We start from the raw sequence: 18,373 nt of genomic DNA, 5'->3' as shown, positions 1-18,373 counted from the left end.
ACCGCAACCAAAGCCACAAAGTGGGGAAAAAAAGAAGCAGCAGCGGTTTCTGCCAAGAACAGCCCCGGCCTTGTTAAATTCAGGTTGAGGTATGCTGGCTGACAGCTCCGTCCACTTTCTGTGTTGACGCTGAAGGCCACAGAGCTCGAACAGATTTAATTCAACAGCACGTGAGCCTTTATGACGTTCCTACTTCTTTGCTCTCCTCAGACTTGGAGCCAGCTGGAGGTGCTCGAGTTGGTAAGACTGTTCTAAAACTTTAGAAAATGAAGACAAACATAACTGAAAATGAAAGAAAGATTCAGATATATATGTTTCATTAAAAAAAGAAGCATCTCGACTGCAGCCGCTGTGTCTCTGCACTCCAACGTCAGTGAGAAAACGGGCAGACATAAACCCACAGAGAAATTTGGATGGGCCCTGCTCTAACTGGAAAGTGATCAACATCATGTTAGGATTCTTAACCATTGCCTCATAGAGTCATTTAACACCACAGCTTCACAAACAAAGCAACTGAAGCAACAATAAAGCAATAATGTTCTTAAAAAATGATAAACTATCAGGATCTACTCATTTAAGATGTTTTTGGGTAGTTGGAGCTGCACTTTGGTCTTTTGGCCTTTCAGTATTTTATTCTGGATTTTCTGTAAGCTCTCAGCTCTGACCTTCTTAAAAGGCTACTCATTTTTATATTTTTATCCAGTGTTGATTGCAGTCTTGTGCTCTCGGTGTAAAGAATCTCAAACATCCAGCTGAACCTCCTGCCCGTACCAGGACGACAATCATGGTGAATATGTGATCCAATTAGATTTATTATCCTGGAGCGGCTTCACTCTGTGGTCTAACGGAGTTCTGCTTGGCTGAGGCGGATCTTATCAGCTTGGTCTTGTGCCTCGTGTATGAACAAAACCCCTCAGTTGCTGGACACTGAAAACTAAACAGCTTAAAGAAAGAACAACAGAGCGGCTGAGCCTATCGCCTGTTTCCATCGAGCAGAAAGTGGTGGTCTTGCACGACAACGTGGAGGTTAATTAGGTGGAAAATCCACTGCACATTCCAGCTGAACACAGACACCTTTTTTCTTTGAATCATGCTTGGTGCAGCAGCAGTGATCACAGCAGCTCGTGACCTGAGCCACAGCCTGCTTAAAAAACTGCAGAGAGAAGCAGCTTTAAAGTTCTATCAGGTGTTTTCAACTTTAACAAAAGCAGGAGTTATTGTGTGTTGCTCTGATGTTGCACATATATGACTAAAATCATGACTTAAGTGATAAATGTGGATTATTTTTGTCTGCTCTGGTTCCCACTTCAGTTTTTGAGATATAGAAAAACATGGAGATACACACTTCGGATGTATATTGAGGAAAAGAGCAGGAAATCCCTGCAACATCCTCCATCTGTCCCCCAAAATTAAATTCCATCGATCGTTGTTTACATGGAACGTCTGTTTTAAGTCAGACTGGAAGAAAAACAAATGAACTGCCTATAAACTGAGCAGCTATATTTACTGGAGGATTTCCCCATGGACCATTGTAGTGGAGGCTGCAGGTCATCTCAGTTTGATGGCCGGGTGTATCTACTGGACGTGGAGTTCACAGATGAGAAGTTTGTGGAGTTTGAGGCAGAAAGACAGCAGGACATCCTGCTACTGTGCTGCTCAGAATTGGACCTGCTGATGGAAGAGTCCTCACAGATCTGGAACTAAAACTGCAGCTCTGATTAACATGTCTGTCACTGTAATGGTGATGTACGTCCCCATAGTCAGCCAGGAAAGGCCCATCAGTGAAAGCCAGAAAAAAAAGTTTGCTCTTGTCCGGGATGTGTAGTCTGATACGACCTCTGCAGTTAACATGTCGATCTTTGAATATTACACAAACACTGAGTGGAGGTGTTTGTGTGGAGCACCCACCCAAAAACCTGATGTGTTTGTTCAGTCTCCAACATCTGAAATGATTCATGCACTCTGATACATGCTGTTTTGTGCAACTCATCTCCCAACAGACACAAATTAGCCTGACAAAAAGCAACGCAGAGACATATTAATGGACAATGAAGCAGCTGAAACTGAATCATCAAAACAAACAAACAAAAAAAAAAATCAGGCATAAAAACACAAAGAAATCTTGAATCTCTCAGGTTTTTACAGTTTTCTCCAGGTTTCGAGGAGCAGGCGTCCGTATCTGTGTTTAGAATGCAAACAGGAACAAATACGTATAAAAACAAACTCCAAAGGTGCATCTGTGAAGTGTGATGTGAAGTTTTTTCTTTCATGACTGAAGTTGACAAAGACATAATTCTGATCCACATAATTCTGGGACACTGACTCTCTCCATCAACGGACCTAAATCATTATCACACCGAGAATCTTGCCATCTTTCACTGACTATACACTGACTCTCATTAGCACACAGCAGAGCCTAATGATGCTACTCTGTATTCATTAACATGCTGTTTAGATGTCATGTGACATACGGACAGCCAAGACCAAACACTCGACTGACAGAGCATCGAGCTCAGTAAAATCAGGTTCTATTGTTGGTCAGAGACCTAGGCTGATCTCTGGCCTCCCACATGTCACGCTGATCACTGAGGTGTTTCAGTTATTGATCTCTGAGGCCTCCATAGGGGATCAGTGTGGCTTTTATTCTTACTCATGCTGAACAAAACATCCTCCTTCTAGCTTTGGACTGACCTCCTTCTTTCCTCACTCACAGAAGCTGTTTTTATTTTACTGGTAGAATCTGTTTGCAAAGAAATCCTGAAATCTGTCTACTATTCAAGTCATCCATCGGTTTGTAGAGACTTTTAGAAACGTTATTTGCAGGGTAGGGAGGGAACGTTCCTGGCGTGATGGCACCACATTCGTAGCAATAAAAACGTGAGCTTTGGTTTCCTCCAAATATATTTTGGTTCTGGCCCAAAACGCTGTGAAAATATTGGTGTGTGTATACAGCATGTTCATTTTGGCATGACTTTGGGCCTGCAGCTTCCACAGTGGTTTTCTGGACAGAGCGCTGCAGTGTTAGACCCGCTGGGGCGTTTCCCCGCCACCGCGCTGCCACCTGAGCCGCTCGTCTTACAACACAAACAACCACAAACCAGGTCAGCGACAGCGCAGGAAACTCACCAGCAGCCATTCCGTCAGGAGGGCAGAGAAGCACGCAGCGCCAGGGTTTGTTTACAGCTTCATCTGCTTCACACTCCTACAAGAAGTGTGTAAACTCACTGATGTGTGAAACTAATCACGTCTGGCTTGACCGACTGCAGACGTGCGGGGTGCATCATGCCAAAAACTTCTCAACACTCCATTTTAAAGTTTGGGCTCATCTTAATGCTAGAACTTGTGATAATATACATGTCTGCATACCTGTGGCCACTGGATGTCATCACTAAACCCAAGTGTGTGTGTGTGTAACTATGACTGAGGATGAATCTGAGCTAACACCATGTCTGAGTCGAAGTTTAACTGAGTCGAAGCTTTGGTGCTGCTGATGGGGAAGACCCATCATTTATGATCACAGCTGTGACATTCATGTTATACACCAACATGTGTTCAGAAACTTTACAACACTACACCCACAAACCAAAGCCTTCATGCGTACCTGCTTCAGAATAAAAATACCAATTTAGTTTCCTGACAAGAACACCTGCTGAGCTTTGAACTCCTCACAAACACACAGGTGCTCACCTGTGCAGGACCACATGCAAGACTCTACTGTGAATACCTGAGCTTGCTGAAATGTGTGCACCTGAGGTCTTATGTTGATGCTGCTGCTTTTAAAAAAACAAAAGACATCACAATTTCATTGTTTAACAATGACTATATTGAAGATCAGTGAATAACAGCACAGGTAAATGTGCCTTTTAGTTTAAGAAGATGCAGTTCAGCCAAAGTATGTTGTAAATAAAGTTTTCTACAGAGATTTTATTCAAATGTTTTTGAGAGATGCTCTGTTTAATATGCTGCTGATAGTCTGCTGCTGTTTCAGAAAGAGAGATCACAATGGAGACCCAGCATGTCCGTCTGCAGCCGTAAACGCATGATGTGCGAGCGATCCAAGCAGCTTTTGGATTCAGAGTTTAGGTTTACAAGCAGGATGGGCCCCAGAAATCCATTATACTGATGAGGGGCCTCAAAAAGACAAAAGCATGAATATGCGTGTGTGTGTGTGTGTGTGTGTGTGTGTGTGTGCGCGCGCGCGCGGTGGGTTTTCAGGTCCTGAACTCTCCTCTCTGGAGGTTTTGGGGGCACTACAGGACGCCACTTACCCTTTAATGAGCCTGCTCTTTAGTTTGTGCCTCACACACACACACACACGCATCTGGTTTGCTATCCTCGTGGGGACATCCCATTGTCATAATGCTTTCCCTAGCCCTTAACCCTTACCCTAAACCTAACCATAACCTAATTGTAAGCCTGACACTAAAACCACATTTTGAGTGTGAAAATTGCTTTCAACCCCGAGGGGACCTGGATTGTGGTCCCCACTGAAAGTCCCCACCAGTATAGTAAATGTCAGATTTTGGTCCCCACCAGGATAGTACGCACGCACGCACGCACGCACGCACGCACGCACGCACGCACACACACACACACACACACACACACACACACACACACACAAAGCCACCACAGGGGCCTGCTGGGGTTTATTTAACAGGGTTTCCCCTAATAGATAGATAGACAGCTGTTGGATTTCACGCTCAGTTTCCTGCTGTGAAATTCGGGGAAACAACAAGTGAAGAAAGGCTGTGGATCATCAGGAATTTAATGAAGAAGAGTTTGTGCAATATGTTTTAGGCCACATGAAGAAGATGGTAATTTTATGACATATAAAATAAGTGTAATAAGTCTTTCTTAATGCGCCACAGCGGCTTTGATGTTAATTACGGCCCCGACATGGACACAAAGGACATTTGACTCAGACCGCAGTGATACATCAGTCCAACGATGTGAAGAATGCAAATATGTGGCATTCTGTGCTTCTGTATCTGAAAAGTAAAGACCATCTGCCTGCATTGTTTTTAATGGCCTACAGGGGGCAACTTCCCTGGTTATAAAAACTATTCAGACTATACTGAGTTTTTGCACATGAAGCGATCACTAACCACATGTTATGTTGTTTGATATTTTTGGATCTAGGATCAAGTGAAAAAGGCTCCAGTCATATGAGCCTAAAGACTGATCTGCAACCAGCTGCCAACAACCCAGTCACCAGGGAAAAATTAGTATTTCCTATAAAATATATCCATCCATCCATCCATCCATCCATCCATCTTCTTACGTCTATCTGGAGCCAAGTCGCGGGGGCAGCAGCTTAAGGAGAGAAGCCCAGACCTCCCTCTCCCCTGCCACCTCATTCAGCTTGTCGGGGGAACACCAAGGCATTCCCAGGCCAGCCGAGAGATATAATCCCTCCAGCGTGACCTCCTTCCAGTGAGGCATGCCTAAAACACCTCACCCAGGAGGCATCTTTGTCAGATGCCACAACACCTCAACTGGCTCCTTTCGATATGGAGGAGCAGCGGCTCTGCTCTGATGGCTGAACTCCTCACCCTATCTCCAAGGGAGAAGCCAGACACCCTTTGGAGGAAGCTCATTTCCACTGCTTGTATCTGCGATCTCGTTCTTTCTGTCACTATCCACAGCTCGTGAGCATAGGTGAGGGTAGGGATGTAGATCGACCGGTAAATTATTATAATAATATTATATTATTAGTAGGGATGGGTATCGTTTAGGTTTTATCCGATACCAGTACCAAACCGGTACTTTTGAAATGGTGCCGGTGCTCAAACGGTGCTCGAACCGGTGCTTAAAGAATGGAGAACACAAAATTGGTCCAAAAACCTCTCATGTTCAGCTGTTTTTTTTGTAAAAAGATATCAATGGTAGACTTTTCTGCAGCTATAGGGCATATATGGCATCACTCTTGGCTGGAAGCAGTGCTTAAACAATGGAAAAAACACAAACTTTGTCCTAAACCTCTCATGTTTAGCTGTTTCCCACTTTTTCTTTGGTCATTTTAGCCTTTTTTGCCAGGGTGAAAGGAGTATCTGCCATCAAACAAGAAGACAGATGCATGTAACTACGACGGTGTTTGCTAGTTCACCTTACATGCATTAATTTAATAACGTGGTTAGCCTACTCAACGTAAATTACACACAAACAACATTAAGCTACTCAAGCAGAGAAGAACGGCTGCTACTGCCATCATCATCCGTCATCATCTCTGCTACACTGGCAGGGCTAGGGGCCAGGACTCTACTCTTCGGGTTCTTGGGGGATGTTGCTAACTCAGGGTCCGATAACAGGCACCACACCCGCAGTAGATGTGCTCGGTGTGAGGTCTTGCAGCAAGCTATCAAATGCGGTGCATTTCTCGGCTTTTAAAAAACCGTTATGCATCGCCAGGTGTTTCATCAGATTCGAGGTGTTACCTCCTTTGCACAGTATCACAGTATCAGCTTAAAGCACTTGTTGCTGCTGAGTTTGCATATTTTGCTGTGAAGTACAGCCAGACTTTTGACCGCTTTGCCTTGGGCATTTTTAATCTGTAGCTCTGTTCTAAAAGAACGTATGTACCTGGGCCCGCCTACTATCCTTGGAAACGTAAAACGTTTGGCTAGAATCTAAAGTGTATCACAGCTCAGGAAAAAAAAGCACCGAAATAAAGCACCGAAATGTGCACTGCTTTACGGTCTGGTTACTACCGTTTATGTCAGAACCAATACCGGTACCCATCCCTAATTATTAGTATATGAAACTAAGTAGTTCCTGGAGGTTGATAACTGATGATGGTTGATGGGATAACAAAGGTTAGTCACACAGGCCAACACCTTGGTCAGTGACTCTCTGGCACCACCGGTAGCTAAAAACCACCACAACCTCATGTGACTGCTAACAAATGAACTTCAAATACCAACCAGCTGCTCTTCAATCTGTAGATAAACTGAAAACAACGCAAACCATAGTTTCTTTAAAGTAGAAGTTGCACCTTTTGAAACTGAGGCACGTCTTTTACTTTGAAGGCGAAGTTTCTTTATGTCCAGTCTGTGTTATAGTTTTATAAGTTTCACTGCTGTTCAGCTGGTAGTTAGTATTTGCAAACACTTTCCTGATTAGTCGCTAGTTTCAAACTTCAAACAGTACAAGATGATGTTGATTTTTTTCATTGTTGATTGCACCATGACACATTCCTTGTTTGTGTAAATATGATTGTGATACACATGGTATCTGTGAACTGCCACCAGGGGGCATTGTCCACCGGAGGCCCTGTCTGAGTGGCTAATGCTGCTTTTTGATTTGTAGTTTAGTTTTGTGCTTTTTCCTCATTGTGAGGATCTCTGCTGTCACTCATCACCCAGTTAAAGCCAAATTTTCAACCAATCAGAAATCTACATACAGTGTCACAGCTGCTTTAGTCAGATCTCCATCTTTTATATACAGACTGTAGTAATAGTGAGCATGCTGTGGAGGACAGAGGAGGTTAGCAGAGGCCCCAAACACATTTTACTCCACAGGCTCACTGGAGAATAATGATCACTAATTATAAGTTATTTAATATTTCAAAGATCCCAAACCACAAGCAGAGAAGAATGCTCTGATGATGCATTTTCCTGCCATCAGTATACCTCAGAGCTGATGGTCACATGTCTGTAAAGTTTCAGTCCAAAGAGGAAACATCTGCTTACAGCTGCTGCTGGAGGAGGACATGCCATGTCTACTCACGTTATGTAACCAGTTTCAGTCTGCAGACACACACACACCAACCTCCAGGACCTGCTGCGCACTGTTAGCACTCTGCTCACATTACACAAGCACAAGTCATCTTCTTTAAGGACTGTCCGAGAGAACAGCACACAAAACCTGCAGCTTCTGCTCAAAAACACCACAAAACACTCACTCCTACAGACTCACTGCTGTGGGAGAACACTCCCACACAAACATCAGTAGAGAAAAGACAAAAACTCACCCAAAGTAAAGTCCTGGAATAAAAAGAATTATGTCCGAGGAACGATCCTGGACTTTTCCTCCGCTCTGCTCACATGTTGTGTTTCCGTCCTGACAGCAGGAGGGCGGGGTCCTGCAGCTGGACCACGACCAGCCACACGAAGAGGAGGAAGATGATGTGCTGTAACCAGGCCACCCCTCTCAGACTCAAGTAGATTTCTTAAAGTCAGTTCCACGGTGAGCTCTGTGTCCTCTCACCGTCCACACAGCGGGGTGAAGGCTGTTCCCCGAATGTTGTCTTTAAGACAGAAGAAATTAAACTGCAACAAGTCTGACGAGCCTTTGGGACACTCGGAGCTTCATAACTCACACGATCACAAATATGAATGCAACACGTGAGAGTCATTTAAAACATTCTAAAGCTGCAAAAACAAAGCTGAGAGAGAGGAACATGGATTTCTTACTGATGACGTATTTATTTATTTACAGCTGATTGAACTTTTTTATAAACTCGATCAATGCGATCAGAACCAGTTCATTATTAAATGTAATCAGCTCGAAACACGAGATGAAGTGAATACACATTAGGTGTAGTATACTGCCCCCTGCCTGCTGTACCTGTGTATTACTACAAGCAGAAAGCAGCAGGAGCTAGTGGCTCATGCTGACCTGAGACTCCAGACAAAAACAAAATGTGTGGTAAAATAAAAAAGCCGAAGCACAGAACATAAATTCACATTTATTTTTATTATGAAGTTTTTCTTTTTGAACCATTAATATTATGACCATTTGTTAAGTATTTATTTTTATTGGAAATGCTTATGGTATGTTCTAGATTCTAGTTGATGCCACTAAAAACTCCTTTATTATTACTTCTGATTTTCAGCTGTGCACTTCAGGAAATTTTAAAGGGAGGAACAGAGTATTGGGACTTTCTGCTGCTCAACACTTTTGTTGGAGCTTTTTTTTTTCCTCATGAATGAAAACAGGAAGTGATTCACAACTTTAAAGTAAAACTTTATTGGTCCAAGTATATTTGAGGTATTTGTGAGATGAAGAAGTAAACATTTATACATTAAAAACACAAAGCAAAGGACAGAAAGACAAACAGTGAAATACAGGCACTGTGCATCAGACTGAGCTCAGCAGGTTAAAGCCGTTTCATTGGTCCAGATGAAAACTGTTTTTTTCCCTTTTCTGTGCTCAGACTGTTTCCTCTGGTAGGAGGAGCTTGCTGCTGTCATGTCGTCACAGCATCAAGCATGAGTTAAAGTGAGCCACCGTCAGCAGGTACTTCCTCATGTTCTCCCTGTGTGCATTTATCAGACACATGCAGCAACACGCCGGCACCCCTGGAGGTCAGCTGGTGTTCATGGGCTCTCCAGGTCAGTGAGTGACCCTGAAAACAGCAAACACAGAATAACTTCAGAAATGAGACCAGAGACAAGCTGCCAGGTGACACACACCCCCGTCCCAAATGAGCCAATCAACAGGATTGCAGAGTCATTTTCACTGCAGCTTCAAAGTAACTGGCTGATAGCTGTGTGACGTCTTCATTTTGAGGGACACTGAAGTGAAGATGTTAGTATCTCCATAACAAACACACCAGGAAAAGAAGGCAGGATTCACAGCGACCTCACGTGCTCGCGGTTGGCACTGATGCCAAATAGAGATGGCACGATACCACTTTTTTATGTCCGATACCGATACCGATATCATAAATTTGGATATCTGCCGATACCGATATGAATCCGATATAGTGTTTTTTAATCAACAAAACTGTTTTTTAAATATCTTGCTGCATTTTGTATAAGTTCATACTCAAGTTTAAAACAACAACTACACTAAAGCTATTCTGTTATACCTGTATGCAAATAAAAATATTTCATAGTTCAGCAATACTGATCAATCTAATAAACTTAAACCTACACCATCCTCACTATTCTGGTATTTTAAAGAGTACTTAGCATAAATATTAAGCAACCTAACTAATAGGGTTCCAACTCCCAGCAACAACAAAAATAAATAAATAAAAAATAGGGAACCACCCCTCACGCTCCACCTCATGATGCTTAATCGACGTAATCAACCTTAATTTGATGCAGTGTGAAAAAAAATGCACAGAAATCAATTATTTTTCAAGAAATATTAAATAGATTCAACATCTTTCTTCAACAAAATTGCAGACTGCACAGATGGTACATTCCCAAAGGAAAAAGTACTATAGCTTACTAGGGTATATATATTAGACTTAATAGTCACTATATACAGTAATTGACTTCTATTCATTTTACATCAAATTAAAACTTTGGGTGTCAGATAATTATTTATTAAAAGCTAGACATTTTAAATGAGAATAAGAAAGAAAAGTATGTCTTTGTGCCCCCTTTTCCCTGTTAATGCCCTATCGGCCCCCCTGGCTAAACTTTGCTAGATCCGCCCCTGCACAGTTACCAGCGTCAGCTACGTAGAAAAAGATCCTGGAGTAGAAAGTAATATTAAATACATTCTAACAACAGCTGATCAAGCTTAAACGTGCTGCTGTTGTTCAGCCGCTGGTTTCCTCTTTCTGGTGCAAAATGGGCCAAAAGCAAACTAGAGACACGGACTCGTGACAGAAAAGCCGATCAGCTGATCGTTAAGCAGTTTCATGATTGAAGTAGCAGCAGGAGAGGCAGTCGCTTGTTAAGCTTAACGCAGGAATGCTTTACAAACATTCAGAGATGGACTTACACACTTGCTTTACTTCTCTCGGGGATAACTTTGTCGGAGATGAAATGCCGGGTTGCTAGCGAAGCTCCAAATGCTATCCAGACCACCGACAGGTCCCGCATGCCACAGCCGCTCTATCACGTGATGCATACTGCTCTGACGTGCTAACGTTCTGAGGTGAGTTACGGCGTGTTGCAAGTTTTGTGAGGTGCTTTCGTGATATTTAATGGATCGGATTACATTTTTTATTTTTCTCCGATATCCGATCCAGTAATTTAGGTCAGTATCGGACCGATACCGATACGTAATATCGGATCGGTCCATCTCTAATGCCAAATGGCCGATTGCTGTTTGTTCGCACGGCAGACAAAAAAAAGTTCTGGACAGATGTGCATGGAAACTTTAACCAGAGGTGGCTGGGGTTTAGTCATTAACCTTTAGAGGTGATCTGGAATTTTTTGACAGATTCTTTTTCAACATCGGAGCCAAAAGAAAAAGCAAGGGTTTCTTTTCATACTTTCGTGCAGCTCCGTCGTCCTGATGCGGCTCTCGTTCAGAGTTAAAAATGAGGTAATCCTCTGCATGGGGTCAGAGGTCACAGCATTGTCAGAGCCAACCTCACAGGTCATCACCAAGATGGGACCTTTCACTGCCTTCAGCCAGAGTTGAACGCTCTCCTAAAGAAACACAGACACACTTATAAATGACTGAGGCAGCAGAGACGTGGCCGTCTGAACTCTGCATCACCTCTGTGGGAGCAGGAACGTCCAGCTTAGTGTCCTCGGGAGCTTTGACAATGATGGCCGTCTGATCCCGGTACACTCCAAGTCGACTGATGTCCTCGAACGTCACATAGGCAAGCGTAAAAAAGGGTTAAAGAAAACTTCTCACTTTAAAGAAAAGAGCAAAAATCTGTAGACTTAAGGCACTTTTATATACCTGATGCTGAGCAATGTGACTGATTCTCAGACTTATTATAGATTTTTCCTGCAGTTTCACTGAACCCAGGATCTCTGCATTATTATTTTCATATTTCTGGAGATGACTCTTTCAGCTAACAAGAAAGAAATCGAGAATGCTAATCCTACTACTTTCTTAAAATACCATAATAATCCAGGAAAATGGGCTCAACAGGAGACCCTGGGCCGGACTCGGCACATGTTTGGAGCTCGCATGAGGAGCTGGAGGACGGTGGCCTGTCGAAAGGCTGACGGCCTCTGAGAGGGGTGACCTCTGACCTCAGTCCCACATGGAAGGATATGAAGAGTTTTCCACGTTGTCCGTAAGGCTGAAAAGCTGCTGGGCACAGCTTCTGATGAAGCCGTCCAGCGCTTCCTCCACCAGCTTCAGCTTCTGAATCTCTCTATGGAACTTCTGCTGGTTCCTCCACAGGAAGCTGGAGATGGAGCTCCAACCTCTGCACACAGAGAAGGTTCATGCTAAAAGAGGAACTACCGACTCCTAACCCGAACTGGAAAAAACATCTTCAGCTGCTCTCACAGTCTCCTTGCACACTGCGTTTAACCTGCAATTTAACCTGAAGATGATTAACTTCCCTCCAAACCTGCTGTTTATCAGTGAGAGGCACTCAAACAAAAACTGCACTGCAGAACAAACCTGCACAAATTTGACTGGAGGAAAATTAGAATCACATAAAAACTTAATTTATGGAAAAAGATAGTGAGGCAGATCCTAACACATCCATCATGCTCTCGTTCAGGACTCACATCCACTTGATCTTGTGGGCCGACTCTCTCTGGATGAGGCTGATGCCGTCCAGGACCCTGGCGATGGCGTGCACTTGCTGCACGGAGGTCTGCAGGTTCGCTGCCACCTGCCTGATGTCCAGGGAGCCGTCAGGAGCTGCCAGCAGCAGCTCCAGGAAACCGCGAGTCAACGAGCCCAGAGGTTTGCCTGAACACAACGGAGCCGTTTGCTTCACAGTGCCGAGCTTTCACCAAAACTGTGTCTGATTCAGTAACAATCATTCAAAGGTACTGCAGTAGAGTCCAGGATTAGAAATGAGTAGAATACTAAGACTCACCGCGCTTGATGCTCTGCTGGAGGGAAGCACTGCAGAAGAAAAGAAGACTGCATTTGAGACTGTGCTGAACTAACAAGCTGCGAGAGGCAGTTAGAACTTTTTAATTAACAGACAACACAAAACACAGAGACGTAAGTTACCTGATATTGTCGTCCCAATCCCAGCTCGGACCCTGGAAAACAGAAACTATAAAATGAATCAATCGAATCACATTAGAGTCAAGATCAGGGCCAATGTTTCTCACTAGGGCAGCTTTGCATGACTGACATGTTCATCCTCTGCAGCAGCTTTTTTTTTTTTTTTTTTTTAGCTCCTATCGCTTTAAAGCTGCACTACTGTACTACTTTTCATTGATTAGCCATCCTCTGGAAGCCTACTGAGGGGCAGTTTATTTATGTGTAAAAGATGATGGCTGAGCAAGAAAAAAATGGAAACCAGATGATTGATGAATGAGCCTCGGCTTTTAATGCTTGACTCATGTTGATGACTTTGAATTTGGCTGGAATAATGGCACCAGTGTGACAGGGCTGCTCATGTGTCGCTCTGCTTTTGTGACCCATGTCATTCATGAAACCAAGTCTCTGTGTCATCGCTGCCACTGTAAATGAAATGGTCAGTGAAGCTGAAGTTTCACCAAGGAATTTTTCTCCTGTTTTCCGAACAGCGCACGGATTGTTCCTAAGAATTTTGTGTCTGTCTGAGCGACCCCTGGATCCTGTTGATGCCTGCTTGGTGCCCGTGCACTAATGCTCTTTAACTGCATGCTTCTGGCATGTGATTCTGGTAACCACATTGTTCTGGTCTTGCTTCACCTAACAGCTGCCTTTGACACAGTAGACTACAATAGTCTACTATCTTGATTAAATGATCTAGTGGGCATTGGTGGCACTGCACTTAATTCGTTTAGGTCACACTTAGCAAACAGAACTTTCTCCACCATCCTTCTCGGTTCTGAATTGTCTTCTGCTTCTCTGTCATTAGGCGTCCCACAGGGCTCAATTTTAGGGCCACTTCTGTTTTTGCTGTATTTACTTTAGTTTTTCTTTTAGTTAATTGACCTTTCTAATTTGGTGATTGAGTTGAACCAGATTTATGAAAGAACAGCAGTAAATCTCATTAGAGACTTTCCGACATACTTTTTATTTCACAGCTTTAAAGACGATTCATTTTCTTAAAATATTAGCTAATTATTATCAGAGAAATGTTTCAGCACACGTCAACACGCTGCTCATTCCTCTTCATGTCCAACTAACAGTGAAGCTGCTGTCATTTTTCTGCACATGTGCTGCGTGTGTGCAGTTTGTCCAAAGCACGCAGCTATCCACAGAGACCTTCAGTTCAACCTCAGCAGTTTCTGAAAAATCACAACTAACCAAATCAGAACAGACTCCCACCTGTTGCTGTGGATTCGGTGCAGTTGGACGTTCCTCTCTAAATTCATCTTCCTCTCTGTCGTTACTGCAGCCTCCGGCGTGCCACTGCTCGTCTTCCTCAGAGGAATCGACCTCCCAGGCACTGAGCAGACCCAGCTGCCCATCCAGGCAAGGGGGCATGAGCGGAATGGCATCACTGGTGACTCCCTTTCTGCAGATATCCTCCGGCAGGAAGTGGTCTTCACAGATTAAAAGGTCCTCTCCAGTGTCCTGCCTGTGCGTCTCCCTCAGGGCGGCCAGCCAAACCTGAGCATAGCCGCCAGAGTTACTGCAGGTCAGTTGGACCTGATCACCCCACATGAGGCACTGCAGGGGAAACTGCACCACACCTCAACACAGTGATTTCATGACCTACACCAAAGTTCTAACGCCTATTTCATCTTTTATTCCATCTGCCTGCTGCCGCACGCCCTCAGAATCACAATAACTCATCTCTAATGAAATTAAAAACCAGCATTATTAGTTCATGGTTTGGTCCATGAACTAATTTGGCAAATTTGGCAAATTTGATCACGCCGCCATCTTCCTCGTGCCAAAATACAAACAAAGGCTGAAACAGGAAGTTCCGGTTCAGAGGAAGGTCGCGCGCTGGACGGATCGATCGGTGGCCGCTTTACAGGACGCACTCGATGACGCACACTGGGGCATGTTCAGAAACAGCTCCGATAATGATGTCAACCTGTTTACGGAAGCGGTTGTGGGATTCATCGGGAAACTAGCGGATGATACCGTGGAGACAAAGACTGTCACAACGTTTCCCAACCAGAAGCTGTGGGTGGATAAAACCATCCGCGACGCTCTGAGATCCCGCACCGCTGCCTACAACACGGGACTCACGACGGGGGACATGGACCCGTACAAAGCCGCGTCATATAACGTGCGGAGGGCGGTGAAAGAGGCGAAGCAGCGCTACGGGAGGAAACTAGAGTCACAACTGCAACAGAGTGACTCTAGGAGCCTGTGGCAGGGACTAAGGACAATAACGGACTATAAAGCACCAACAACCGGTATGACGAACGCGGCCGTGACTCTGGCAGACGAGCTGAACACTTTCTATGCTCGCTTCGAGGCTGCAGCTAAGGACTCCAACAATGCTAGTGCTAGCAGCGCTAACGGCTGCAGACAGGAAGATACTGCCAGCACCGGAAACGTGCTCGTCATCTCCGAGCATGAAGTAAGGAGAGCCTTCAAGAGAGTGAACACCAGGAAAGCAGCAGGACCAGACGGCATCCCAGGTCGTATCCTCAGAGACTGCGCATACCAGCTAGCTCCTGTGTTCACTGAGATATTCAACATCTCTTTATCTCAGTCGGTGATCCCCACATGCTTCAAAGACTCCATCATTGTTCCTGTCCCGAAGAAACCCCACCCTGCTTCTCTCAATGACTATCGCCCTGTAGCCCTCACCTCAGTAGTGATGAAGTGCTTTGAACGCCTGGTCAGAGACTTCATCATTTCTTCACTACCAGACACACTGGACCCACTACAGTTCCACAGACGATGCCATCTCTCATCTCCTCCACACATCACTCACTCACTCGGACACTAGAAGGGGGAATTATGTTAAAATGCTCTTCATAGACTACAGCTCTGCATTTAACACCATAATTCCCTCCACACTCACCACCAAGCTGGAGCATCTGGGACTCAGCTCATCTATGTGTCAGTGGATCTCCAACTTCCTAACTGGCAGACCACAGGCAGTAAGGATGGCGGACATGTCTCAGCCTCCACCACTCTCAGCACTGGAGCCCCCCAGGGGTGTGTCCTGAGCCCCCTGCTGTACTCTTTGTACACATATGACTGTGTGGCCACTACCAGCTCCACCACCATCATCAAGTTTGCTGACGACACCGTCGTGGTGGGCCTGATCTCTGATAACAACGAGACGGCCTACCTGAAGGAGATTAGGAATCTGGAGAACTGGTGCCAGAGGAACAACCTCCTTCTAAACGTCAGTAAGACAAAGGAGCTGATAGTGGACTTCAGCACTAAGCAGGAGAGGAACTACCAGACCCCCGTCATCAACGAGTGCCCAGTGGAGAGAGTGGACAGCTTCAAATACCTCGGAGTTCACATCACGCAGGACCTGTCATGGTCCTGTCACATCAACACCGTGGTGAAAAAGGCCCGTCAGCGTCTCTACCACCTCAGACGCTTGAGAGACTTCCAACTGCCCTCCAAGGTGCTCAGGAACTTTTACTCCTGCACCATAGAGAGCATCCTGACGGGAAACATCTTAACCTGGTTCGGGAACAGCACCATGCAGGACAGACGAGCTCTACAGAGGGTTGTGCGATCAGCTGAGCGCACCATCCGCTCCGAGCTCCCTGACTTGCACTCAATCTACAGCAGGCGGTGCTGGACCAAGGCCAGGAAGATCGTGAAGGACCTCAGCCATCCCAACAACACTGTTCTCTCTGTTGAGGTCAGGAAAGCGATTCCGCTCCCTGAAGACCAACACAGAGAGACTGAGGAGGAGCTTCTTCCCGCAGGCGATACGGTTTCTCAATCACACCACCACACAGTACTGACCCACACATATAGTTCTTACACACACACTGGACATTCTGGACATTGTTTTCACTTCATCACTTAAATCACTTTAAGCATATCTGCACTGTACAAGACATAATGTGGATTGCACAACACTGGACATTATATTCTTCATTTCCAGTTAATACTTGTACAGCTGCTGTTATTGTGTATATATTTATTTATATTTCTTCATACATTCTTATATAGTTCTATATTGTGTATTTTGTTGTACAGTTATTTTATTTTCAACTTTAATTTATATATTTTATCTTATTCTTTCCCAGTTAAATTTACCCTTCATTCTAATTTGTGTTGTACAGTTATTTCATTTTTAACCTTAATTTATATTTTATTCCTTCCTAGTTAAATTTACCCTTTTTAATTCTTCATATTAATTTCCTATCTTATGATTTTGCCTTTTCCTTTTTTGTTTTCTTTAGGTCACGAGCAGTTGTCCAAGCATTTCACTACATATCGTACTGTGTATGATTGTGTACGTGACAAATAAAATTTGAATTTGAATTTTTAATCAGTGTTTCATGAGAGCAAACAGCAACGGTTGCTTTTTGGTTGATTTTTTTATGTTTTAGCTTATGTGAAGCACTTTGTGATTTTTATCTTGAAAGGTGCTATTTAAATAAAATTTTACTCACTTACTTACTTTTACTTGCTGACGTCACTCAGTTTGGTTTTCATGTGTTTTTAAAAAAAGTTTCCAAACCATTTCTTTACTTTAAAACTAAAAACAAAGACGTAATAACGTGAGCCTGGGAATGTTTGCAAACTGAGTTTGAAAACTCAGTCAGTCAGTCTGCCCCAGGGCAGCTGTGGCCACAGCTGTAGCTTGCGTCCACCAGTGTGTGAATGTGAGAGTGAATGAATAGTGGAATTGTACAGCGCTTTGAGGTTCTCGAAAAGCGCTATATACATGCAATCCATTAAAACATTTTCATGGTTTAGACGGAAAGGTTTGGAAAAGTCTTTGAATGTTTTGGAATTTTTTTCAGGATAATAAAATACTTTTTTCAAAGTAAACCTCCTTCATACAAAGCCAGCGGACACACAGCGGAGCTCGTACCTGGACCCGAGTCGGGTCTTTGGGGAAGCTGAAGAACCTCTTGGGGGGTGGCTGGAAGGCCCCCCGGGTGTAGTGAGCTACGCGGTTCGGACACCCAGAAACCACACACTTCACCATGCTAACCGCCTCTCCAACTGCATCCGGGATCTATTTGTTACCGGTAAGACTCACAATCCGGACTTAACCCACGTACACCCGCCGCGTGCCGTTTGTTTATGTCTCGTGTCACCGGAAAAACACGTGCATGACCCGGATGTATAAATGCGGAAGAAGGTAAAGTAAAGAGACACGCCCCCTCTTCCTGCACAGATTATAAAGCAGAGATTTAGAGTTTAAGACCGACGGAGACAAACTCCCCAGAGGTCTCCGAGCACAGTGTACATGGCTTCAGTGCTGGATCAGTGGGACAAGTAGGTCCAGATCGCAAGAACAAAGTATGTTTCCTTCTTAAAGTTAATGAGCCTGAACTTCAGAAGCCTAAATACTGAGGTTAGATTTGGATGTTTGGAGTTTTTACAGGGTGGGGTTGCTAGCCCCACGCCCAACCCTCCTCCTTTATCATCCGGGCTTGGGACCGGCAATGGCAGAGTTATGGAGATCACTAGCTGCCCGATGCGC

General features: G+C 44.3%; 2 protein-coding genes across 4 annotated transcripts in view; both read right to left on the bottom strand.

Annotated features, from left to right (window-relative positions):
• tiam2b (TIAM Rac1 associated GEF 2b) overlaps window positions 1-8,298 on the bottom strand; it is a 47,330-nt gene extending 39,032 nt beyond the window's left edge. For both annotated transcript variants that reach the window (XM_026142674.1, XM_026142676.1), the window contains exon 1: window positions 7,973-8,298. The gene's annotated coding sequence lies outside the window, so the exon portion shown is untranslated. The remainder of the gene's footprint in view (window positions 1-7,972) is intronic.
• Window positions 8,299-8,946: 648 nt separating this feature from the next.
• LOC113006618 (transcription factor E2F6-like) lies at window positions 8,947-18,008 on the bottom strand. 2 transcript variants are annotated; one of them, XM_026142687.1, is made up of 9 exons: window positions 17,756-18,008; window positions 14,101-14,385; window positions 12,847-12,878; window positions 12,707-12,735; window positions 12,390-12,576; window positions 11,924-12,079; window positions 11,410-11,524; window positions 11,180-11,339; window positions 8,947-9,349 (listed from the first exon to the last, which is right to left on the bottom strand). In XM_026142687.1, exons 1-9 carry the CDS (start codon window positions 17,870-17,872, stop codon window positions 9,321-9,323), a joined length of 1,110 nt encoding a protein of 369 aa, XP_025998472.1. In that variant the 5' UTR covers window positions 17,873-18,008; the 3' UTR covers window positions 8,947-9,320. The 2 variants fall into 2 exon arrangements, with proteins under 2 accessions (XP_025998472.1, XP_025998473.1); XM_026142688.1 differs by lacking the exon at window positions 14,101-14,385.
• Between the last annotated feature and the right edge of the window lie 365 nt (window positions 18,009-18,373).

This window comes from Astatotilapia calliptera, chromosome 15 (assembly GCF_900246225.1).
Source record: "Astatotilapia calliptera chromosome 15, fAstCal1.2, whole genome shotgun sequence".
Lineage (NCBI taxonomy): Eukaryota > Metazoa > Chordata > Actinopteri > Cichliformes > Cichlidae > Astatotilapia > Astatotilapia calliptera.
The sequence above is the reverse complement of the archived record's forward strand: the minus strand, read 5'-3'. Positions and strand labels throughout refer to the sequence as shown.

What these genes read in the sequence shown, in the direction of transcription:
- LOC113006618 (XM_026142687.1), bottom strand. Translation starts at nt 17,872, where the DNA reads ATGGTGAAGTGTGTGGTTTCTGGGTGTCCGAACCGCGTAGCTCACTAC. An exon ending in GATTGGGACGACAATATCAG is followed by an intron (nt 12,736 to 12,846) that starts GTAACTTACGTC and finishes TTTCTTCTGCAG; the next exon opens with TGCTTCCCTCCAGCAGAGCA. An exon ending in GACGACGGAGCTGCACGAAA is followed by an intron (nt 9,350 to 11,179) that starts GTATGAAAAGAA and finishes TGCTGTTTTCAG; the next exon opens with GGTCACTCACTGACCTGGAG.